This window comes from Pholcus phalangioides, unplaced genomic scaffold, assembly GCF_987345545.1.
Source record: "Pholcus phalangioides strain wild (caught in Gottingen) unplaced genomic scaffold, Ppha-v1.0 ptg000008l_1, whole genome shotgun sequence".
Classification (NCBI taxonomy): domain Eukaryota; kingdom Metazoa; phylum Arthropoda; class Arachnida; order Araneae; family Pholcidae; genus Pholcus; species Pholcus phalangioides.
The window spans coordinates 54,107,201-54,133,545 of NW_028301601.1; the positions used below are offsets into that span (position 1 = coordinate 54,107,201).

Sequence of the window (26,345 nt, forward strand, 5' to 3'; positions counted from 1 at the left end):
AAGATGAGCAAAAGAAGAAAAGATGCTTTTTACAGCAATAGTTAAGTTACAAAAAAATGTTTGTTCTGCTGGAAATAAAGACACATGAGCTTGTCAGTATATGAAGTGTGACCACCTCGGACACTGATGCACATTTGGCATATATTGTGCATGATGCCCGCCAAATTGTTGAAGAGAGCTTGAGGGATTTTGTCAGATTCGTCCATCAAGACGGTTGTGAGTTCCTGTATGGTTCGAGGAGGGTTGTCTCTGAGCAATACGTTGGCAGAATGCATCCCATTCACGCTCAAGGGTTTTGGTAATGCTTACGTCATCGACCACCCTTTATGGAAATATGAGTTAGGATGCAGAGGGGCAGAGTTGATGACGAATTTTTGTTAATGGTTGGGGGGGGGGGTCAAAAATGGCTAAAAATTTGCTTACATAATACTTGAGCGGCCACTTAGCCAATAGCAATCAATTTCCTGGACATTCTACTGTTGGTAATGAGTTCACTGCTCTCTCCTCAATAGTTGGTGTCCAGAAGCACAGTTGTATACTGAAAAAAGTGATTCGTCAAAGAACATAACTACACCACTGTTGCCGTTCCCAATAAATATGATCATTACACCAACAATAACATTAATCTTCTTAGACAATGTAGCTCATAGCGGAATGTATTTTGCAGACTTCCTTACATATAAGCCAACAGTATTTGATCACCGAGAAATGGTTCTTGCAAATTTTCAAGTGCCAGTATCATCAAGGTATACGGCTATTTTGCCAGAAGTAGCATTTGTTTCTTTTCACCACCAGGCTGAAGTATCTATCCTCTAGAGCAGTGTTTCCCAACGTGGGCGTTTACGCCCCCTGGGGGCGATGGAATGTTCCAGGGAGGCGGTAGAAGCTATGGGTATAACATAGGATCCTATGGGTTAGATTGCATTGGGACAAAAAAGGTTGGGAAACTATGCTCTAGAGGTGTGGTGATCCTCCTGCAGCTTCCACGCAGCAACCAGCAGATGTATTGCTCAAAGATTCCTTGAACCATACAGGAACCCAAAATTGTCTTGAAGAACGAATGAGACAAAATCCCTGAAGCTCATTTTACACCCAAATAATAAGTGAAGTTTTATTTTAAGCTTCATTGTTTTACGGGGATATTTTTCCCTTCATGGTGTCCACAATCGTAGGGTTTTGCAGTACTGTGGTTCAGCAATTCTCTTAGAACTTTTCTTTGAATTTTTTTTTTTGACCTTGATTCGCTGATCAGACATGGTTATGGAAGATGGCAAGACATTCAGAATGACATAGCTTTCTCCATCATAAATGAGCCATTCAAGATGGACGTAGGGAAAGGAAATTTTCTCGAAATTAAGAACAAGTTCTTGGCAAGGAGGTTTAAGGTAACTACTCGTACTAGACTTTATCGTTTACTTTTTAGCAGCTAGTTCTGTATTTCTATTGCTAGTATTTGTATTAAGTAAAAATAAGTCTGTAATGTATGTTGTAACATGAAGTTGGCGTTATTCGTAGTTTGTATCATCGTTCATTTTACCTTTTGCAGCTCCTAGAACAAGCTCTTGTTATTGAAGAACAACTTCGGCGGGCCGCTTACTTGAATTTGACGCAGGATCCCAATCATCCTGCAATGGCTCTTAATGCGAGGTATAAATAGACATTTTCTCATATATATATTCTTTTAAATGCAGTTTATTTTTGTTGAAAGAAGCTAAATTTAAAACAGCTGCACATTAACTATTTATGAATAGCTGACAATCATTTGCCCGAATTTTTGTTTGTTTGAGAATATCCATAATACGATAATTGTGACGAAGTGTTTCTGTTATTTTCTACAGATTTGCTGAACTGGAATGTCTGGCAGAATCTCACCAGCACCTATCGAAAGAGTCGTTAGCGGGAAATAAGCCGGCGAATGCTGTTCTTCACAAAGGTGATTTAATGTAGTTTTTTTTAAATGGCAATTTGTTGAGGAATTTTATTTCGCATCGCTGTTACATTTATGGTTTTTTTCCCCTATTCTCACAGTGCTCAACCAATTAGAAGAATTACTCAGCGATATGAAATCGGACGTCAGCCGCCTGCCAGCAACGCTCGCTAGAATCCCCCCAGTCGCACAAAGATTGCACATGTCAGAACGAGGCATCCTCTCTCGACTGACCGGTCAACCTCAGCCGCAGCCAAGTCCCAACCCGACGAGCCTCGCAGCCACCTCCCAAGGACAGACGCCAGCGTTCGCCAGCACGAATCCACAGCAGTCCCAAGGTAAATAAACACACACACACAGAAAAAATAGTTGGGAAGTGTGTGTGCACGCAGGAGAAAAAAAAACACATTGTTGATCATTCCAGGAACACTGCGTTTTTTTTAAACTTTATGGTGTCCGTGAACATTTTGTTTCACGAAACATAATCACATCTCCCCCCTCCCCACAACCTTATAACCTTTCTTTCATTATGTGCGTTAGAATCGGACCAAATGAACTGGAATCAGTCATCTCTTAAATGTGGCGTTTCCTTTTATTGATAATATGAAGCTCATTTCGTAATCCCTCTATTCTTTGTTTTTAAGCATGCAGCATGATACATCCATCCATGCTTGCACGTGATCGGAATCGTTCCCTCCAGAAACGAAAAAAAAAAAAAAAATTCCTTGTATTTTTCCATGTGATAAGTAGTTTATCATCATCTGTAGTTATACGTGAGAATGACCGTTAGTCATACTAGTTTTTTTTTTTCATATTGTTTCTCTTTTCCCGTTTATTATTTTTCATTTAACTGGAGTTTTGTTCTCGAAGAAGTATCATCTTATTTATTGTTTTTCTCCCCCTTTCCTCGCTTTATTTTTTTCCCCATCAGAGGAAATGTATGGAAGGCGTTGGCTGTGTATGTAATTTTTTTTTTTCTATTTAGGGGTTTTATTTTGAGAAAATATTATTTGAAACTGGCAATTGTGTTTTTTTTCCGAATAAAATAAATTTTTTCTGTTTGTCTGCCTGGTTTTTTGTTTTTTTTCTCCATTTTTGTTTGCTGAATGATATGGTGGCCGTTTGTATTAGAATTGCATGAAATCAATCTTTTTTTATATCCTTTTTTTTTTACCCTATTTGTTTCGAATATTGATGTTAGGGTTGTGGTAGTATTGTATTTATAGATTTGAAATGTACCAACCCAGTTGAATTGTGCATGTGTCGTATTTACATAGTGGCCACTTTATTTATGACCACTTGGCGGCTTTAAGCAAATGAGGTAAGGCGTCACATTATTCTGTAATTTTGAGCATGTGAACAAAAAACAAACACTTTCCAGTACAGATTCTATCCTTTCTGTGGTTTTCCATTTGGGGGGGGGGGGGATCTCCTACAAAAAGCAGGCAGACCTACAACATGATACTGACATAACATGAAAATTCAAGCATTTCAATCTTGAGAAAATGATAGATAGATGGCAGCTCGGCAACAAATACATTAGGGCCTCACGTATGCTCAGAACACATTCCGGTATGTGTACGAGGTACATGTACGGTTGAGTAGTAGTAGTGCCCAGTGTTCGCTGATAGATGCTTGATTCACGCGTCTATTGAAATTTTATACTCTCTTAAGGATTTTGGTACATTTTTTAGCGGTTTGTCACTGGTAAAGAAGAAAATACCCCTTAAAATTTTGGAGAGGAGTGAAATTACTCTTCAAAATTATATTTTCGGATAGCACTGGTAGTGTCAATGTGTGATCAGTTGTCACTTTCACGATTCCATTTTTAAGGGACCGACAAAATACAAATACAACGCCACAACAGGCAAATTGCCCAACGAGGTGGCTGACTTAAGAACATCATGGATCCCCGAGCCCCTACCTACTACTGCTACACCACACATGTACCAGGTTGGGACTCCGGAAAACCACTTGGCCTATGATACTCTTAAGACGGCCCTGTCTAAGGCAAGTGAAGTTGAAAATTTTAGCCAAAATAATTATCGAAGGCAAGTAATTTACCAAAAAGTGTTTGTCAAACATGTGAGATGAATGTATTTAAATGATTATTATAGTCACAATTACCATAATTTGTCATGATGATAACCTAGATTTCTTTAATTCAAATAAAATGAAGCCTCTGAAAATTAAGGGAAAAACAAGACATTTTATAAATACCCGGGAAATTAGTCGTAACCAACATGAATTAATTGGGACAGTCAGAATGGGAATGTCACTTGAAATATGGTCCTATGCAGGGCCGTAACTAGGGTTTTTTAACGCCCGGGGCAAATGATTCAACCGCCCCCACAACTTTTAAATTCCATAATAATGTTCTTTGTTCCCACCTAAAATTCCCTCCCGGGGCAGTTGCGCCCCCCCCCCGGACCATGAGCAGAAAAGGTCGTGCACCCCCGGCTTATATATAACGCTGAGTTTTCAGCCAATTTTTATGGAACTTTCAATAAATTTGACACCATACATGAGAGGAGCTAACGAAGTTTAAAATGTGATAATTTGATGTTTTCATATATATATATATGAGCATTTTCAGTAAATTATTTTTAATTACGTATGCGCCGGATTTATCAATTTTATTTTTTTCATAATTTGGTTGCCAGATATATATATATATATAGTCAAACCTCGTTAGTGCGTCACCCGGTTAACACGTCACTCCCCTTACCGGGTCACTTTTTGGAAGTCCCAATTGTACTCGGGCAGGAATTGGCACAGTTAAGGCTTACTAAGTCGTATTTTTGCTCTCCCAAGAGTGACTAACGAGGTTTGACTAGTGATATAGTACAACTTTTCCAGTTGAATGACGCGAAAATTCAGAAATACGTCGGCATACAGTGAGCAGTAATTTCAGTTACTTGCTAAGATGAGGGAATTTTTTTTCCACATCGATATTTCGATTTTCTGTTATTTATTTCGAAAGGGGTCATTAAAGTATTACGTCAGCATCGATGGGGGTTGGGTGATGACTTACGTTATCAACCGCCCTTTATAAAAATATGAAATATTCTAAATGGCATCTGTTTACTAGGTGTGCCAAAAACATTTCCCTAGTTTGTGGGCACCTGAACCAACATATTCTCCCTACTATTGATGTCTTTTACAGCAGTTTTTCCTCAACCGCTGGGCCGCGAGTGATTAGCCTTTGATCGTGTTTGACTGGGCCTTCGATTCGCAAAAATGAATGAAACCGGGCCGCGGGCTTGAAAAGGTTGAGAGCCACGGATCACAAGTAATCTGCGAACGTGCCGCAGGTAACTTGTGATATGGAACTGCCATGTCACAATGGATCTCTAAATGTGCCATGGGCCGCCTAAATGCTCTGGAATTGCGAAACGGGTCATTTAATTGCCCGGTAAAAATGTGCCGCTTAGTTCATTTTTACAAAGTTAGGTTTGAGGGGGCAGGCCACATCCGATAACCCCGAGGTCTACATTTGGTCAGAAGGTTTACTGTACATAGTTTAAAGGGTGGGTCGCAATGAATTTCTTAAAGAGATTGATTTCTCAGCCTCCGAAGAGAAATGCCTGAATTTAATTTATGATGTCTTAAATGAAAAAAAACAAATATTCTAATATAACAGGAAACACTAAATATGAATTTGTGGAAAATTCCCTTGTCACATGCACCTACTTTCAGCAACTAACTGAAATTGCTGCTTGTATCGCCGATCTCTCTCAATTTTCGCGACGTTCAACTGGATTTTTTTTTTACAATTTGCACTATATATTATCTGGTAACCAAATTCTGGAAGAAACTGATACTTGTACATATATTTTATTGCTTTCATCGAATATTAAATTGGTGGTTAAATTTCTTTGCAGTGTCTCTCATGAATAGTGTCAAATTTTGTATGAGTTTCGTAAGAAATTGGTTGAAAAGTGCATTTTATATATCAACGAAAAACGTGATGGAAATTGAAATTCTTGTAAGGCCGGGATCACCCTACAAATGTTTGATAAAAGATCTTTTAAAAATACTTATAAAACCAATACCCTGTTGGTTACATTCGTTCCAATTTAATCGATACGTTTGTTGGTTGAAAGTTTCAAGAACTTTTATCAAACTTATATAGTGTAATCCCGGCTTTAGAAAAATATATCTTCGTGAATATATATATATACACACTATCTGATACCCGGAGACGTTGCCCGTCCCGTAAAAATTTTATATAAGTATAGCTTATTAATTATTTCTTAATGAAAAAAATTTCTGCATCAAGTAAGAAAAAATTACTTTTATTTTTAAATATTTTAATTAAAAACTTCAGGCAATCACTTGTGGATACACAATATTTTTTGTTTTTCCATCTGGTGTGTAGATGTACAAATTTTTGGGATTACCAACAGGTGACGAAAAGCTGTCCGTGTGAAAAACAGGACTCAAATAGGTTGATACCTGCCACTGCTAACGACTGGCCTTGCGCTTTGTTGATTGTCCAGGCAAAAGCTAAACGAATCGGGAACTGTAAGCGCTTTAAAGTGAATGGCATTTCTTCAGTGATAATTATGATAAGGGCCATTCAAGTATTACATAAGCAGATTTTCAGCCATTTTTGACCCCCTCCCTCCCCTTGTCAGCAAAACACTGGGTCTCTACGGGAATTCTTCCATTGCCAAGTTTGATCAACTGACGCGAAAATGATCGCAGTGCCGAGTCATTTTTCAGTTGAACTCGCATGTTGGTGGATAATGATAATTTTTTAACTTCGTGCCAGTGTGTTGATGATTTGAGGCAAGCATTCAGTTCATCAGCTGGCGTTAAACATTTTTATTCCCAGTTTTGTCGTCGTAGTTGTTTAGTGACGTCATACGTCCAGCTTGTGCAGCGAATATTATTCAAACGCCTTTTAAGCATTTTTTAAATTGAAACTATACTTCTGCGATGGGCGGTTGATGAGATAAAGGCCGCATTAGCACTTACAGGACACCCTGTATATAGGCTAGCAGAAATAAACGGCGCTCTTCCCGGGTTTTCAATTACTGGGAGGATTGGAAAAGTTACAAACCGTTATAAAGGAATAAACTGTTATAATAACGGAATTAAAGGTGTGACAAACCATTGTAAAGGCATATACTCACGTCTGAAACGCATTGTTGGTAACCAAAGTAAATGTTCCGGAAGTAATTGTTGAGGCTTCAAAACCACTGTTGCCCGACAGTTTTTCGGACATTTGCCCAGCTCTGACGAACTTTTAAAGTAGCCTACGGTTCAATCCCGGACCTGTTTGGTATATGTGCAAAATCTGGCGACGATCGGCCTAAAACTGTAGATTTATGTAAGGAACAGACATACTTTCACATTTATATATAAGATGCTATTTCACGAAAATGCGTAGAAATGTTGCACCAAACAACTAAATTATTCTATGAAATTTACAAATCATTTGGAACTTTTTATGATACAGGGTTGATACAAAACATTTTTCTTTTTACACTGCTGGCCACCGTAAATGCAACACCCTGAAGGAAGCATGCAAATAATATGAAATTTACAACATGCATTAGCGGAGGTGAGATATGCAAATGATTAGAATTTCAGCGCAGACGCAGATCACGCGTGCCCGTGGCGCCACTTCAAAGCACTATTTAAGGATTGGAGATTTCGACGATTTGAAGTACGGCAATTGTGTTTTTTTTTGTGGTTTTTTCAAAAAAACGATCAATTATGCCTCGTAGAAAACAGCGATCATCTTTTGATCAAGTATCCGAGTTCGACAGAGGAAGGATAGTGGCCTACCGAGATTGTGGATTATCTTTCAGGGAAATCGGTAGTCGTGTTGGACGAAACCAAACAACTGTAATGCGGATATGTGATTGTTGGATGCAGGAGGGTACGACGGACCGACGTGTTCGATCGCATCCACCTCAGTGCACCACTTCACGTGATGACAGGCGTATGGCAGTGACGGATCGCTCAGCCACATCACGAACCATAGCACAGCACATTCAGTCTGTACCGCATCATCCAGTGTCTGCGCGTACCATTCGACGCCGTTTACAGCAGAGTGGTCTGTCCGCAAGACGTCCATTGCTTCGTCTACCCTTGACGCAGAACCACAGACGTCTCCGCCGCCAATGGTGCGATGAAAGAAGGATGTGGACGGCACAATGGAATGAAATTGTCTTTACTGACGAGTCACGCTTCTGTCTGCAACACCACGATGGTCGGATTCGAGTCTGGAGACACCGTGGAGAGAGGATGCTGAACAGCTGCGTTATGCACCGCCACACTGGTCCTGCACCGGGTATTATGGTATGGGGCGGTATTGGATATCACTCTCGCACTCCTCTAGTACGCATTGCCGGTACTTTAAAAAGCCAGCGCTACATCTCCGAGGTGTTGGAGCCAGTTGTCCTTCCTTACCTTCAGGGCTTGCCCACAGCCATATTTCAACAGGATAATGCGCGACCACACGTGGCACGCATTGTCCAAAGGTTCTTCGTCAATCGCCAGATTGAATTGCTTCCCTGGCCAGCTCGCTCTCCGGATCTTTCGCCGATAGAAAACATGTGGTCCATGGTTGCTCAACGATTGACCCAGATTACATCCCCAGCTGCCACACCAGATCAACTTTGGCAACGCGCGGAAGCTGCTTGGTCTGCTGTACCCCAAGAACACATCCAAAGTCTTTGAATCAATGCCGACGCGTGTGGCAACGGTGATCTCCAACAATGGCGGCTACTCTGGCTAATGATTTTGGCAGGAACCACACTTCACAGAAGTCTATAAATTTAATCATTTGATGCTTGGTCAACATGTTATCTACAAAATAAATATTGTTGCGATATCTCTTGTCTTTCTTGGTGTTGCAATTTGGGTGGCCAGCAGTGTAATTTCCGTCGGTCTCCTAGAAACATTCGAATCAGCGCTGTTCAAATACAGAAGTAGTCCGTTATAACGACAGCTTACAATCACGGGAAAAATTGTCGTTATAACGGACTTCTCGTTATAAGCGAATTTGTTTTGCAACATTGGCTCTTTGACAATCGCCTGAAAATTACTCGTTATAAAGGCTTTTTAACTGTATTTACATTCCCGAAATTGGAGCAGTGTCGCCATAGCTCAGGCATAGGCGGGGATAGACTTGGAAGTCTGGGGGGGGCAGGGTCATGTCAATTCATATATACATTAGATCAGTTGACTCCACCTTTGATGCTGGGGGGGGGGGGCGGCAATGCCCATGAGCTCAGGCCCGTAACTTGGCCGGGGCACTGAGCTAAATGTCCCCTACACACAAAAATTTACATATTTTGCATAACTCCTTTCAAAGAGAGGCCCTAAAAAAAATCTGCACCGCTACGGTACTGCCATAGCTCATTTGCTAGAAAACTCAGGTGGTCACAATAATGGAGACCCGATCGTCTACTAGGAGCAGAAACGGCTATAGCGGTCTCGCGCATGCACCTCTCGTGATAGCTTCCTGTGGACGACCAGTCTATAACTTAATATATCATTAGTGAATGCACATACAGTGGGACCTCCCATTAATGGATACTTTTCACATCCTGCGGAATAGGTCTTCGATGTATTTACTTTTTTCAGTCCATTATTTGAAGGTTCCCCTTTGTATTGGAAAATCTTGTTTACGTGGGGGAGGGGAGGAAAGAGAGATAAGCGCCTCAGACAAAGTGAAAGCTTATGGTGATATTTTACGTTTGTGATTCCAGGGGCCTTCCAAGCCAGACTTTTCACGGGCTCTTTTATAGTGAATTTATAGCATGAAAAAATGATAATTGTCCCGGAGTCCTGTGTCAGTCCCACTATCGGGGAGGAATTATTGGTTCCTATTTTGTCACATATAATTATCGTGAAATCGGCATAACGATGCTCAAGGGACCGGAGATAAGTATCAAGAATGAGAATTTTTCTCGGTCCAACTCAAGCCTAGAGGAGACATATGAATCCCATCTCGAGCGTAGGAGGTTTGAATGGAATCGCGGTTTCCGCGGGCGTGTTTAGTAAAACAAAATAACTTTCAAATTAATCGTAGAATTAATTTTGAAATTTTTTGTGTTCATAATATTATATAGTATCACTTGCATTCAGGGCAGCCATTAGGAGGGAGCAGGCAGGTCGACTGCGCCGGACCCACACAGGGCGCGAATTTCACACTTTAATCTCCTTCAATATTACAAGGGAGAAAGGCGTCAAAATGCGTGCTTACCCACGACCTCCTATATAACACGGTTATCTAGGTGGTCGTGGCTTACCCCGGCCGAAAGAGCTTCTAGTTGTGGCTCTCCTTGTACAGTGGAATCCCGTTTTAACGAATACCATTATAGCGAAAATCTCATTTTAAAAAACGAACACTTTCCTAATTCCCCCAGATAAATTTGCATAGGAACAATGCAAAGACTGGGAATTGCTTTACAACGAAATTTTTCGTTTTAACGAAGTGATTACTTGGGTCTCTTAGAGTTCGTTATAACGGGATTCGATTGTATTACTTTATCGTATTAAAGAATATCTAGTGTTATACCGAACTGCGAAAGAAAAGTCCTGGCGGGGGGAGAACCAGTGGACCTTTTTCTTTCCGATTTCACCTGCGTAATATTCAGAAAAAAGTGTCTCTCCTTGGTGAAAAGTACTGTAATAGATACAATGGATCTGCGGTTCTCAACCTTTTTTGGCTCGCGGAGCCCTTTTCAGTATGTAATTTCTATGGCGGAGCCCTGTTTAACTCGAGGAGCCCTTTTTGTACATAATTTTTATGGAAGAATCTTGTATTCCTCTCTTATTTACTTATCTATCGAATCTACCGATTCATTTTATTTTCCTCGAGTCACCGCGGAGCACCAGTTGAGAACCGCTGCAATAGATAGATTATCATTATGGAAAGCTTGCTGTACAACTGGGGAATATCGTCACACCAAATACCCGATGCTGGCCGTTTTTTCTCCATATTCTAGGAGCATTAAAAAGGTTACAAACCATTGCAAAGAGGGATAAACCATGGACCCCACAAGGGGGGAGGGGCTGAAAGGGCCTGTCAAATGATGACGATTATCATCTTTTTTTTGTTTTGTTTTTTCACGTTATAAATTCATAAAAGGGCCCGTGAAAGATCCCAGCCATGGGGGTAAACCTCTCTAAAACGCATTGTTTGGGTTCCATGGTACCAGAGTAAATGAGACCCACAAGCCATTGTTGCCAACAGATGTTTTGACCATTTCAGTCAATTTCCCAGCATGATTACCTATTCCAAAATATGCTGGGGGCTAGCCAGCCTGTTCACGACCTCCTATATAACCTATTTAACGATTGTATGACAGGCCACTGCCGGAACTAACCTCCATAAAGAGGGAGGAAGGTAAATTTCAGACACGAGGTGCATGGTCAAGTACGAATTTATTCTAGTGTGGGGGGGGGGGCATGTGAACCGTGCCTGAAATACAAAAGAGAGCCAATTTTGTGTTCTTGAAATTTTCTGGGTGCGTGCCCCGTTTGCCTATGCGAGTAACAGGTTCTGCCGATGCGTCCCTGAATTAACCCATTAACTGCCAATTTTTTTTATTTTTTTTTAATTTTTGGCTGGATAAATTATATATATGACAAAGTGGTAAACGTAAAGCACGTAAAATTCCAAAATCCCCAAATGGGGAATCGTGGCAGCTAATGGGTTAATAAGAGTTGTTTTATGGGTAAGTATGGACTAGATGGGGATTCTCCGAGTTTTAGTCTCACTTTTTCCTGCTGTTCTTCAGTTGAAGGCTTTTTTGTGAGTGGAAGGCCCGGTCATACACACGACTGATGAGAAATAAATGAAACTGAACCGCTCATGGCCCGGTAGCAGGTTGCAGCAGGGCGGTTGAAGAATGATCAAATAACGGCGCTGTCATGCAAAATAGGTTTGAATTCACCGCGTTCCCAAAACTGAACTTGTTTTGTGCGTCCACCTATTCATATTCATTCGAGAGAGATTTAAAAGCTGTGAATCAGTTTTTTCACTCGTCACAAGATAACAGCTAACGTTTCAAATCTGAATCTTCAAAGTTTATTTTCCTCACATGATTTCAAATTATCATCAATAGATGGCTGTAACGTCATTCGTTGGAATTTCTGAAACAATGACCATATCACGTGCATTTCCCGGGACTTTTTCGTACATTTTGACTATTTGACCCCCCTTTCTTTTCATGAAAAAAAAGAAGTTCCGTCTTTTCTCGCACTTTAAACAAAGCTGACTTGATATCTTTTGGTTTTTTTTTACTGAAACCATAGGCGAAGATAGACTTGGAAGTCTGGGGGCACGATGATGATGATAATGCCAATTAACATATATATATATATATATATACTAGATCAGTCGACTCCACCTTTGACGCTGGGGGGGGGGGCTACCCCACCCCCACGCTCCCCCGTATCCCCGTCCATGACTGAAACAAAGAATTGAAAATATTTTTCAACTTTTAAAAAAAGAGGTTAATTATGCAGGGCCGTAGTGCGTCTTCTCTGACTTTTCCTTGGGGCCCTCCTCTTGAAAGGTTTATTATTAGGCAAAACAAATGTAAACGTTGTGGGCCCCCCCCCCCTCATTCGGCTCGGGGCCAGTTCCCCGCGGTTCAGTTACGACACTGTAATATATAAGTATGAATTAATTTCATGTTTGCCATGTTTAATCCACAAAGCTTTGCGTTGTTCATTTTTATCGCATTAACCAGCTGTAATCATTGCCGGACGAAGGTCCCTGAATTTTAGGGGTCACAAAAACGGTATAAAAAATATATATTGACTGCATTTTTATTTTAATGTTATTAACGTTATCAAAGCAAACAGTTTAAAATTTTGTACTAGACCTCCAAAAATCCAGACATCGAACCCTCTGGCCTGGAGTTTTCACAGGACCCCCCTCCCCAAGCCACGAGAATGATGCGAGTGGATCTAGTGCCCCGGGCGTTGAACCAGTGGAGACGCTAAATCCATTTTTAAAAATTATTCTAAATTACACGAGGCATAATGCTTGCTTACTCGGCTGAATGAGCATCTAGTTGCGGCCCTGGGCAGATAATCGGATCTCTAGCCCCGACAGTTCCCCCCCATTTATTCAAGTGTTTGGGGGGCTGGGCCGTAACTGGGGAGGGGGGGGGGATTGCCCCAGGTGGCAAATTTTAAGGGGCGGTAGTTTTAGGTGGAAATAAAGGACACCATTACAAAATTATTGAATTTTAAAGTTGTGGGGGCGGAAAAATAATGTTTGCCCCGGGTGGCAAAAATCCTAGTTACAGCCCTGGTCTGTGGCACACTTGCAATTTTTTGCAAGCCGTTGTTAGGGAACAACGATAACCAAAAGTCATTGTTGAGGTCATAGGCGTACGCAGAATTTTCTCGAGAGGGGGTTTTCAGATTTTTTTCTCCTTCTGAGGGGAGGGTTTACCTTTTTTTCCTGCAAAATAATCTTGGCTCAAGGGGGGGGGGTGCGGTTCTAACCGCCCCCCCCGGACCTCAACCATTGGCGAACGCAAAGGGGGCGGTTAGAACCCCCCCCCTGCGTTCGCCAATGGTTGAGGTCCAGGAATATTCTTGAACCCCCCCCCCCCTTCTACTTATACTACACTTCTCAAAATTATACCCCTACGCACCCGAGATCCCTGGCCATACGTCACGACAGCCCTATAGGATTCCATTCAATCTTCTTTCTTCCATTCAGAAACAACGAAATGGGTCAAACATCCCTCAGGCGATTCTTATAATAAATATTCCCACTTTTGAAGCATCCAATGAAAAAAAAAAAAAAATCCAAAATACTGAACACATTTAAAGATGCTTTGTTTCAGTAGAGGAAATCATCAATCTGTTCTTTGTTGGTACACCTAGCGCCATCTGTTGTAAATAGATGTATGTTGTGTGAGTTAATGCCGTCCTCACTTCCAAGTTTTGAGAAATCAGGTACCCTCACTGCACTCATGGAGGAAATACAGAACAAAGCTGTATATATATTTCATTACGATGTATGTGTCTAACATTATGGGGCTTTTTTGGAGCAGGTGATATTTTCCCCTCCTTCGGCCAAAGGTTTGAGTGACATACAAACCGTATCCAAGGTAATCAACACGGCGATTTCCGTAGAAGCATTTCTACATTAAAGAAACGTAGAAATGAAATCGATTTCTTTTTTTTCATTATGGGTGTTGTGCTGGGGATTCCCGACTTTTCTTTTGTTCAAAGCATCGATCAAAGTACTTTCAGTGAAATCGGCACTTTTAACATTGATTTCCATGGGGGAAAATTCCTGCGTCTGTCCCCCAAAGTGATGCTGATGATGAATGTGGCGTCTGTATATGTAAAAATCCTCTCTCTTACAGTATAATATAAAACAAAACTATAAAATCTATGAACTAAATTCTCTTGCCATACTTCCCGTTTTTTTTTTTTTTGGTTGAATTAGCAACCATTTGCAATCCAACTTTAACGATAACACCTAATACGAACGCGCGATGGTGATAATTCCTTCTTTATGGTTGTGAATGTCCTTTATACTAAAATGAACCATTATGATTCGAAAGTTTTGACGAAAATATCCATGAGTTCAAAATTGAAGAAAAACGTTCAAATTTACTGTATTTCAATGTGATTTGGGGGTAAAGGTTTATTTCTCGTCCCATTATAGCAATTTCTTTTAAATCTATTTAAGCTTTGGCTCTATTGGCGTCTTTGCTTACTTTTGTCAACCTTTTCGGTGATAACGTTTTGTATTTTCCCGTATTTGCGATACCAATTTCTACGTTTTTCTCGGGGAAATATGGTCTGCCTATTCGAGCCAGTAGTTATTGATGTGTGAATGGTCAAACTTTGCGCGCGATAAAAACCAAAAGTGTTCATAACTGTGTCTAACCTCAGTTATTGGAAGAGATTATAGTACACGTATATCAGTCAAACGCACGAGTTTCCAACTTGTGTTCCGCGGAACCCTGGACGGTTCCGTGACAGTTTTTTTTGGGATTCCGCGTGATCAATCACCACGGAACCCTTAAAAATCCCGGAGAGCTTTCAAAGAAGAAAACTTTCTTGTTACCGATATTCACAAAGCTGTTCTTTGTTTTGAATTTAAACGAGGTAATGTGCCATTCAAAAAAAAAAAAAATTCCAGACCACTTACAGGACTAACCTAGAGAATGTGCAAGCATGTGAGTGACCCGATGAGCAAGATATGAAAACAGTGACTTAGAGGGTGTGAGTGAGAGCATGCGAACAACGAAAGATAGTGACGCAGAGACATATTTACGGTACGGAGGGAATATTACGGTATATATATATATAGGAGGAATGAGTAGTCAAAAAAACTAGACGTGAATGGTGGAAAATTTGTATAGCCCACAGGCCAAAAAACTATAAATCCAACTCCTGAGGTTGGCCCTCATCGGAGGGCACTAAAAATTATATAGTCCTTGTCAACTGCTCGAATTTCCACGGGAAAAACAAGCAGCACCTGCTTTATCATAGCACCTGATCCCGTTATCGTGGAGTGACAAACCAGAGAAGGCCCTCCGGGCCGTGTTTGGCAGACCTATGTGTTAAGACATCCCTGGAGTAGTTTATTACAGAATCTGGCAAAATCTCTTCCTCCATCAAGCACCGTGCCCTCCTCTCCCAAGCCGACCGAAAACTAAAAAGATTCGGTAAAAAAAATTAAAGCATCGAAAGAGAAAATACCTTTTGTGTGCTACTAGCTATAATACCCGGCGCTGCCCGGGTTTTCTTCAGTGAGGCTGTTTGGATCATATTGTATCTCCCTCTTTCTTTGACGGACATGCAAACCGTGTCTAAGTTAACCAATATGGCGACTTCATGAAATAAACAAATCCAGATTTAAAGAAACATAGGAACGAATATTTTTTTCCCCCTTTTTTAAGGGGCGCTAGGTATTTCGATCCCCCCCCCCCGAACTTCAAGTTATCCATCTGCCTGTTTCTGCTTCCAAAAATGCTTAATTAAAGCTGTGGAATTTTTTCGATGCATTTTTTACGGGCCCATAATTAATTTTAAAGCAACCTAAACTATATTAAAAGACAATACAGAGAACTTAATTTTCATGCTTGAGAAGATATAAATAAAAAGTTGAAATCAATGTTATTGCATGAATACCCAACTCAAAAGTAGGTCCGGCTAATTACGCCATATTTTATCTCCTGGGCTTCGTATATCTCTAAGCGAACTCAATGTTTCAAAAATCGAGAATTCTATACAATTTTTTAAATTATTGATGTGACAGAAAACACCAACAAATTTTCGCATTTCTACAGTAAAATCGGCAATTTTAACACTGATTTCTATGAGGATCACCCTTTTCCTGACCATCAAAGCGATGCTGATGATGATTACGACGTCATTCAAAACGCCTCATTACCGGGAGTATTGAAAATGTGGCCAACCATTATAAAGGCATAAACTATTATACATATATGGTAACAGGATTAGAGAAGTGACAAACCATTGTAAAGGCATAAAACACGTCTGAAACGCATTGCTAGGGAACCACGGTAACCACCAAAGTAAACGTTCGGAAAGTGATTGTTGAGGCGAAAAAAACCATTGTTACCTGACAGTTTTTTTGCCCATTTGGGGCACTTGCCCTGCTCTGACAAAATTTTAAAGTAGCTTATCGTTCAGGTCGGGTCCCATTTGGTATATATGCAAAATTTGGTGACGATCGATCTAAAATTTCAGATTTGTATAGAGAACACACACACACACAGACAGGAAATAAAAAGAATACAGAAAATCAATTTTATACATATAGATTTAAATCGATTTCTATTAATTTTAATTTTTTTTTTGGAGGGTGGTAACTCAAAATTTCTTGGGAAGAAAATTTTTGCACACCCCCAAGCCTTCTGTGCCCCCTTCAAAAGTGGATCCTGCGTACGCCCCTGATCAAGAGGTGGTACATATCTTTCTAGTGTGTCGCTTTCTTTCGTTTTGTCCTGGGACTATGATGATGTTGAGACGGCAGTAGGGGGGACAAACTTTTTTTTTGGATAAATATTCAAAAATTTGCTTGAGTTCCGTATAGAACAGCTTCAGGGTTCCGCTGAATAGCCTAATAACTATCATGGGTTCCGCGAGAAACTCTACGTTGGAAACCCCTGGTCTAACGTATGTGTGTTATGTGCTCAGTAAGTACTGCCTCTGCTAAGTAGTGGTTGGCTGAAGTTCCTTTTCTGCGGTTTTCCAAAGTCGAGGCACCAGTACCTATTCGACTTCCAATTTGAAAAGAAAAAATGCCACGATAGTAGAGCAGGCAGACCCCCCCACAACAAAAACTCATATTCATCTGCTACTTCAAATTTAAAAGAGGGATGACAGCATTTCGGACACATGACAAGTCCACCTCGGACATACATAAATACGAAAAAAGGGAAAATACACACAACATTTTCCGGCATGTGCCGAATCATTGAAAGTGCCTCAGAGGAATGTTTATTTGATATGGTTGATAGATATTTTTGTGTTCAATAATAGCATTTCCATTTCTATATATGAAATAAGAACAATAAAGTGATTTTTTTTTCATTTCCGCACACAGGGTACAACTCTTCGAACGGAGGAAATTCGCATTATCACAGCTCCACGTTCTCATCTCAAAACAGAAGCCAGTTCAATGTTCCACAAGGTCTCTTGCCGCAAAACATGTTTCCAGGAGGTAAATTACCTTCATTATATTTAAATTATTTCTGTACATCACTAGAAAATATATCAACAAATGTAATATATATTGCAATGTATATATTTTTCTCATTCTCGTAGGCAACCAGTTTTCTTCCCCTAATCATTCACACCAAGGAATGAATCTGCCATCGAATGGAAATTCGAAAGGTTCGAAAGCTTTTGAAAAAGAAAATAACTTTTCCCTCTCGTACATTAAATTTGGAATGAAGTTGTAAAGTAATTTAAAACAAAAGTACTGAAATTATATATATTTTTCAGGACAACCTCAGTGGAGCAGTCCTCCAAGTCCAGAGTGTCTACTGTAAAATGTAAGTTTAATTAAAACTCGTATATAAAATTAGAAGACCTTTTAAGGACCAAATGTCACTATACTTATTGCAAACGCGTGCACGTACAAGTGCAATAACCTCTTCGCTCCTTCATTTTTAACGGTTTTCAATGGTTTTAATCAGTGGCGTCGGAGCCTGGGGTTCTCAAGCACCCACGGAAACTTGTAGAACGGGTTCGAGTATCCCCTCAATTGATTTAGAAATCAAACTTTCCTACGTGGTGAAACCTAATACGAGTGCCCACAGATTCGAAACACTTCCTACACCCTTGGTTTTAATGATTCTTTTTTCAAGTTTAAGACGAGGTATGCGTCAGGCAGGGCCGGAACTTAGGGGGGGAATGCCCAGGGGCCGAAAAATTTAGGGGGTGGCAGGTTTAGGTAGGAACGAAAAACGCCATTATAAAATTATCGAACTTTTAAGTTGTGTGGGAGGGAAAACCATGGGCGGCAATAATCCTAGTTTCGGCCCTGACGTAGGGGTACCTAACGCAAATGATAGTAAAGATATCGACCCAAATCAATGAATTAATGATTTTTTTTTCTTTTTTTAAAGAGCATTTTGATATACAATAATGCAAATTAATCTGGAAAAAAAATTGATGGTTAGTTTTGACTCAGGTTTGAAGAGATTAAAAACTTAAAATAAGTTACGAAAAAATTAGAAAACTTTGAACACACAAGGAAAGCTACTCAAAATTAAATTATTGAACAATTTTATTCTGAAAGCACGCCACATTCGCAAATTTTTAAAAAAGTTGCATTTCCTGCAGATGACAGGGGAGTAAAAGATGAATTTCATTCCGATATTATGAAAAAGTTTCTTGGTTAGGTTAACCTCAGTGGAGTAGTACTCCATACCTGCTGTAAAATTATGCGACAAACATGATCATATTTCACTGAGACAATAAGACATCGAGTCAATCAATTACTCTTAATAGAGGGTGAAATTGGTGCCTGTTGTTCAGCGGGGCTGATACGAGGAAAACATTTGCCAGTATAAGATTGTCTAACACCAACTTGTGGGAACGTAAATTGCATTTTTTATTTATCAGATACTGGGACCCACAGCTTCCCCTCCCAACAGAGTTAAATTACATATAGAAACGTCCTCTCCACTTGTCAATACAAGATTCATCGAAAGACTGGTTATTTGTGGAGATGAAGATTACAAGGAAGAAAATTCATCACTGCCCCCACGGCAAGCGAGAGACCGGGGTTCGAGTCCCCGTGGGGGCAGTGATGAATTTTCTTCCTTGTAATCTTCATCTCCACAAATAACCAGTCTTTCGATGAATCTTGTATTGACAAGTGGAGAGGACGTTTCTATATGCATATGGCCATCTGGTTGGCCTTTGTCATTCACGAGCTATTAGTTGATTGTTGACGCCGTCCATGTACGGTGCCTTTCAACATATATATACGCTCCAAGGTTGAAATATTCTATCTGCTTCCATAGCTTAGATGGTAGAGCACTCGTCCGGCAAGCGAGAGACCGGGTTCGAGTCCCCGTGGGGGCAGTGATGAATTTTCTTCCTTGTAATCTTCATCTCCACAAATAACCAGTCTTTCGATGAATCTTGTAGAGTTAAATTATGTGGCCTCGAGGTACAGTACTGAGAGCCCCCATTTTAACGCTTATGCCGTCATCAATGCGGTGAAATAAAAATAGGTCACCGAAATAGTCAAGTTCAAAACAGGCAACGGGGCCAGTAATAGTAAGCTATATTAAGCTAAAAAAAGGAAATCTTCATTTTAAAATTTATAAATGAGATTATAATTCTATTTTTTGTTTCCTTTCAGGATATGTTTTTTTTTAGAATGGGCAGGAAATGGACAGAGAACATTGTACACGAGAAGCAAGCTTTTTTTTTCGGTTCTTTTCTGCTCTAATCTCTCTCTCCAATGAAGAAAAAACTGCAACTGAAACATTTTTCGTCTACAAAATGCAAAAATACATTTCAATCCCTTCAAAACACATTTAAAATTGTGGACTTTTATCGGGAAAACAGTGTTTTTTGATTTAATCATTTCATCAACAAAAAAAGAAAACTCCCCCTTCTATCACAAACGCCATTAAAAATTTGTTCAGCTCCCCTTAAAAAAAAAATGTGCTACCCTAAATCAATTCATTATTCATAATGTCGTCAGCAACTGACTCTTACATTCTATCCAATAAGAATCGATAGAATTCCAACAAATTTTGATTGGCAAATGCTTCGACGAATCATAACCGTTTTCTGTCAGCTATCCAATCAAAAGCTTCGATGAATCATAACCGCTTCCCACTCACCCACGAGTCGCATCCAATCATAAACCTCGTTTTAATCAGAAAATGGATTTGTAACGGTTTCGAGAGAAAGCCATTTCGAAATGCTTTTTCCAAACAAGAAAAGCAAATGAATTGTCCGTAATTGGTTGGCCAGGTGTTGGACAAATGTAAGAATGAGAAAATAAAAAATAAACACAGTTCCTCTCTAATCAGTAGCGCGACATTTAGGTCAGCATTCGTAGAGAAGTGTGCAATGTTTTCTTTCTCGTTTTTTTTTTAAAAAAAAGAATAAATTAATTAAATATATGTATACTAAATATAAATATTATATATAATATAAAACATCTGCAACATTGTTTTTTTTTTTTTAGTTTGTGCGTGTTTGTGTATACAATGTACGTGGCCGTACTTTCATATCATCTCGCTATTTAGCCCGGTGCAATTTAGGGAGAAGAGCTAGAACTCGCTCGCGAATTACATAGTACACATGAATATTTGAATTACATACCACAAAAACCAACCAAACCACGTGTATAAATGTATGTGTGTGTGTCTTTTGACCGAAAAATTCCATTAATGTCCACATGCAGAGCGAACATGATGAAGTGTGACTGAACTCATCTCTTCCCCCATGTGTAAATTAGGTTGCCGAGTAACGATTAAATATGTTGGAACAACACACACACGCATGTGCGCTCTCCGTGTGGTTCTTAAGGCTTCATTCGAGACTGCATGTCACACTTTTTTTTTAATTTCCCCCCCCCCTCTCTCATGTTGTACAATTATTTATTTATACATAATTATATCGTATTTGTGCTGTCATTTTGAACAACCACCCACCAACACGAACTGTTTGTAACGATATATATAAAGAGAGGAAAATCTTCATGTTCATGATTGTTTTTTTGTTTTATATTATCTCGAATTCAAAAAAAAAAAATCATTTTTCTCACAACATGCGCCATGTGCGATGGAAACAATGGTTCCTGTAACGTCACTTTGTTCAACATGAATAAATATCATTCTTATCGCTCAGTTTCTCTTTGAGAAAAGTTCGTGTTTTTTATACTTTTTGTGTATAATCTTTCGAGTGGGTCAAACCCTATCGAGATGTCAACGTTACATAGGCGGTGATAGACTTGGAAGTCTGGGGGGGGGGGGCGGCACAATGATGTTGATGTCAATTCATATATACACATCTACATTAAATCAATCGACTCTACCTTTGAAGCTGGGGGAGCAATCCTCCCCTGTATCTCCGCCCATGTGATTCGGAAAGACCATAATTTAGTAAGGGCAAACGGGCCCCCCAGGCAAGGGATTTTCTAAGCCTCTACCCGGCAAATTCTCGAAGATTTCAGTAAAAAATCCAGGGAAAAGTACAAAATACAACAAAACAAGTCGCAAAGTGAAATAGTGTATAAGATACACTATGTTTATAAAAGTCTATGTCCTTTTTGGGGGGGGGGGGAGTTTGGACATTTTCACGAATTTCTAAAAAAAGTACTGAACGAAGCACTCTCATATTTCGGTCGTATGTACCCTGTATTACTACTCATCATTTCCAGTGAAAATTTAGTCAAGAGTGCATATAGGGGACCGACAAAAAAAATTAAATCAAAAATGTTTTTGATCAACCCCGTATCAGAAAAAGCTGCAAATGACTTGTAACTTTAACAAAATATCGGTACGGACTTTGTGCAATATTGCCGTGCATTTTCGTGAGAATAGCCCATATATTCATGAAAAAAAAAGTTTTTTGTCTATAAAAATTCTAATTTTCATCGCATGATTTTTGCTTATAACTAGGGATATACGTAAATTTCGTATTTACGAAATAGCCGCGATAAATGCGAAATTCGCGAAATAAATGCGATAAATGCGAAATTCGCGAAATAAATGCGATAAATGCGAAATTTCCCAATTTTGACGAATCAATGCAATTTTTACTACTTTTCTGCAAAATCTCGATAATTTAAATTTTATCGTTAATTCCTCCGTGTGTTTCCAAGCTATAATTGACACCTTAAAAGAATACGAAACTAAATACGAAAATAAAGGATCTAGAGTATCAGACTGCGCGTTACATGACTGCGTGCTTCAAATTATTAAAAACACTTCCAATGCTGATGCGCATAAAGTGAATCTTGTGAGTGACGCATTCATTAAAGAATTCTAAGAATTTAATTCTGTTGTGGCCAAGACGAAGATAACCTTTTTTTTTTGCACTGAAGAAAAATGAGCAGTGCGTATTTAAGCTATCAAAAATTAAAAAAAAGTATCACTGTATAAGTCGTGGTTCAAAGGTGTCATTCATCTGAACGAATATCATATATTGCTGCTTTTCTGAATAAATATGAAGACGATTAGTGAACCAGCATAAGTTTCTTAAAAATAAGTTTTGGTAATGAAATTCTAGCGCCTAAAGTACGGGTTCATTTGACTTTCGTTTCCGAGTTCTGTAAGAAAATTATGCTAATCGAAAATTTGAAAGGATCAAACTTTCCATTCGCACATGTTTTTCCACATAGGATTTCAATTTTTTTTTGTAGATGGCAAAAATGACGTCACTGAAATGAATATTTTTATGAATATTATCGCCAGAAAAGCCATAATTTTTAGTATGATTGTAAACGGATACGTAATCATTCACAAAGCTGATGACCCCTTCAAAGTGGGCTCTAAAATGGTTTGTTCATTGTAAGTAAGTACAATATATGAGTTCATTCTTTCATTTCCAGTAGAATTTCCTTTGGTTGTACCTTGCTTGCTAGCTGGCTGTGTGGAATCAGCTGTTCTTTAATTTCTGAAAAAAAAAGCCCCCCCCCCCCCCTTCCCTTTTTTTCTTGAACGTAAAATGAAAATTTCGACAAAAAAAATCTGGGTTTATGAAAGAGCGAAACTTGTGAAGAAATTATGCCGAGTTACTTTAGGAGACGGTTGCAAAAACTATATAGAATGAAAATAAATCTGTAAATATAAACAATTTTAAATACACTCATGTCCATAAATTAAGGATAATTTAGAATCATACGGAAATCGAAATCTAAAGTAAAAATTTCACCTGTAGAATTATCACACACATCTGCAAGAATGATATGCAAATTTCAGGAAGCCTCCAGATGATGCCGATAGTACGTCACAATGACGAGAGTGTAAGAGGGGGGGGGGGTATATAAGGAATGGTGGCAAAGAAGTAAAATTGTTCACAAGAGTTCTGTAAGGCGTTCAGTGCCATAAGCGAATAGTTATGACACAGAGGACGCATGTGGATGATTTTTTACGTGGTAGAATTATCGGCCGCCTGGAATGTGGGCGTACTCAGATGGAAGTATCCGAGGAACTTGGAATTGCCCAAAGTGTCATCTCTAGGCTTTGGCAACGATTCCAAGATAATGGAAATGTCAGTAGACGTTACAGTACAGGTCGCCCCAGAGTTACAACGCCGAATGAAGACCGGTATTTGGCAGTAACTGCCAAAAGAAGCAGACGGAGCACAGCATCCGACCTGTCTCGTTAGCTATCTGCAGCCACGGGTACCACAGTTTCAAGGCAAACCGTGTACAGACGTTTGAGAGATATTGGTCTATATGCTCACAGGCCTGTCAGATGTGTTCCGCTCACGGCAACTCGCTGTCGGGAGCGATTAGCCTGGAGTAGAGAACATGCAATGTGGACATCGTCACAGTGGGCTTGTGTGATGTTTTCCGACGAGTCCAGGTTTAGCTTGCAGTCTGATTCACGTCGGACTTTCATATGGAGAACGCCAGATACCCGTTACCACCAAGACAACATCATTGAACGACACCGTTACGGTGGTGCAGCATTGCTCGTTTGGGGTGGAATTATACTGGGTTCCAGAACAGATCTGCATGTTCAAACCAGAACCATGAACCAAATTTATCGGGACATCATTCTGGAACAACATGTACGTTTTTTTAGGGGTGCCATGGGTGCAGAATTTGTGTTTATGGATGACAACGCCCGTCCTCACCGAGCAAACATCGTAAACGAATGCCTTGAATCTGAGGATATAACCCGTATGGAATGGCCAGCATTCTCACCTGACTTGAATCCGATAGAGCATGAGTGGGAAATGCTTGGCCGACGAGTTGCAGCCCGTCAACCACCTCCTACAAGTGTACCGGAACTTCGGAGAGCATTGCTTGCTGAGTGGCGTGATCTTCCCCAAGATCAGATCGATAATTTGATACTCAGCATGCGTAGGCGTTGTACGGACTGTATTTCATCGCATGGGAGACATACAATGTATTAACCATCATACCAACCATGTAATAGTAAGTTTTTGTAAAGGAGATGTTTTTTACTATTGCTCCAGGGAGCAAAAATCGTAGTTTTTATGAATGGTATCGTACATGCACCATCGTTTTTGTTCTTTATCTTTTGTTTAATAAATGGGCTTTATGAATAAGTAACGTTTGTTTTGTTTCTGAACCTTTATTTGCCGGAGCTGGCATTATCCTTAATTTATGGACATGAGTGTAGTTGATAAGGTTTGCACTGCCATTATTTGATGAAAATTGTTCGTTCGGGTTCGAAGACCGTCGTCCGTTTTAGTTACTTCTCAATGTTCCCCCTGCACTGTTGGCATCATCAGGAACATTGATAAAACGGGATCAAAAGTCCAGTTTTATTAAAAAATTATCCAGTTTTATAAAATTCCAGAAGACCGTCGTTCGTCTTCCAACCCGAACAAACAATTTTCATTAATAAACAGTATTGTTCTCAAAAAATCTTACAAATTTGTCTTTAATTTTTTTTTTTTTTTTTTTGTCACTTGTAAAATAATCGTAAGAATCCTGAAGAGAGACATAGGGAGATAGAGACAGGGAGAGACAGAGACAGAGAGATAGAGATAGATTAAAGTAAAAAGGCAAAGTCATCATTGGATTAAATTTATCAAAAAATCAGAATCTTGTATGTGACCTTTCTTTGTTTTCTTCATATTCAGATAACTTTCAAGAATAATGCGAAAGTTAAATAAAAATTATGGGAGAATCACGGCTAAATAAAAACTATGCCGTGATTCCGTCTGTCGAAAGTCGTATCGTATAAACGGGGTTCTCTTTCTCTCCCTCTGTATTACTTTTTTTCTTCATTTCCCCTCTCTTTGGAAGTCTCATTCGAATTTGAATGGTTTTGTGCTACTACACTGATGTTTATCTCTCTATATTGCTCTAAAACAGTGGTTCTCAACCGGGGGCCATATGGCCTCAGGGGGGCCCTAGGATATTCCAGGGGGGGGGGACCACGGATGAAAATCTTACAAAAGGGGAGCCACGGCTACTGATACGGGGGCCACGGAGAAAAGTTTGTGGAATTAAATTTTTTTTAGTCACTGACTAAAAAACTTAATTTCAAACAAAATGCATAGAATATATTTTTCGCAATTTTTCCGCTATTCGAGTAACATTAACACGAGGAAGGAAATAAAAAAAGTGTTGCATGTAATCTCGGTGGGTTTACGACTTGGGGGTGACAGTAGGCCCTGACACAAACTATAGAAGAGGTTTAAGCAAAATGGAGTAACTGTAAAGACAGAAAGTTGTGTGTGTTCGAAGACTTTTCATTCAAAGAGGGCTGCCATAAAGAAAGCAGACAAAGATTTGTTGACCATTCATTGACATTCTTTTGAGTGCTGGTAGTAAATGTAGAGTATATCCCGGGAGGGACAGAGCCTGGGTCGTGACTGGTCTGTCGGTAGTAAATGTAATCCAAGAAGTAGATGGGTGGAAAATGAAAGCTTGTAAAATAATCCCCATCGTTTTCATGCAATTACAGATGGATAGCCATCTAGTTTAGCACAATGCTTTATGAATTTTTTTTTTGGGGGGGGGGGGGGTTGGCAACCCATTGCCTCTACTAAAAAGAAATAAAGTCGAATTCAGTTATAACGAACGCCAAGAGACCAAATCATACATGGGGAAAAATACCCGCGAAATTAAATTTTTTAAAACTATATTGCTGTATAACTTAAGAAACTGTAATTGTATAAAATTACTGTTGTTTCAATCGCAAGTGTTCATATGCCATTCCTTTCAATTTAACAGGAAAAAGTAATTTTAAAC

General features: G+C 39.5%; 1 protein-coding gene across 12 annotated transcripts in view; it reads left to right on the forward strand.

The window, feature by feature from the left end:
- Window positions 1-19,891, forward strand: part of Mi-2 (chromodomain-helicase-DNA-binding protein Mi-2 homolog) — a 71,245-nt gene extending 51,354 nt beyond the window's left edge. For 8 of the 12 annotated variants that reach the window (XM_089234929.1, XM_089234933.1, XM_089234934.1 and 5 more), the window contains 8 exons: window positions 1,253-1,385; window positions 1,547-1,647; window positions 1,839-1,933; window positions 2,029-2,265; window positions 17,514-17,630; window positions 17,735-17,803; window positions 17,915-17,964; window positions 19,788-19,891. In XM_089234929.1, the coding sequence (XP_089091055.1) occupies window positions 1,253-1,385; window positions 1,547-1,647; window positions 1,839-1,933; window positions 2,029-2,265; window positions 17,514-17,630; window positions 17,735-17,803; window positions 17,915-17,961 (799 nt within the window). In that variant the 3' untranslated portion in view covers window positions 17,962-17,964; window positions 19,788-19,891. Of the gene's footprint in view, window positions 1-1,252; window positions 1,386-1,546; window positions 1,648-1,838; window positions 1,934-2,028; window positions 2,989-17,513; window positions 17,631-17,734; window positions 17,804-17,914; window positions 17,965-19,787 lie in introns of those variants that run through there. The other 4 variants (XM_089234937.1, XM_089234939.1, XM_089234940.1 and 1 more) reach the window with 1 other exon arrangement.
- Window positions 19,892-26,345: the final 6,454 nt, after the last annotated feature.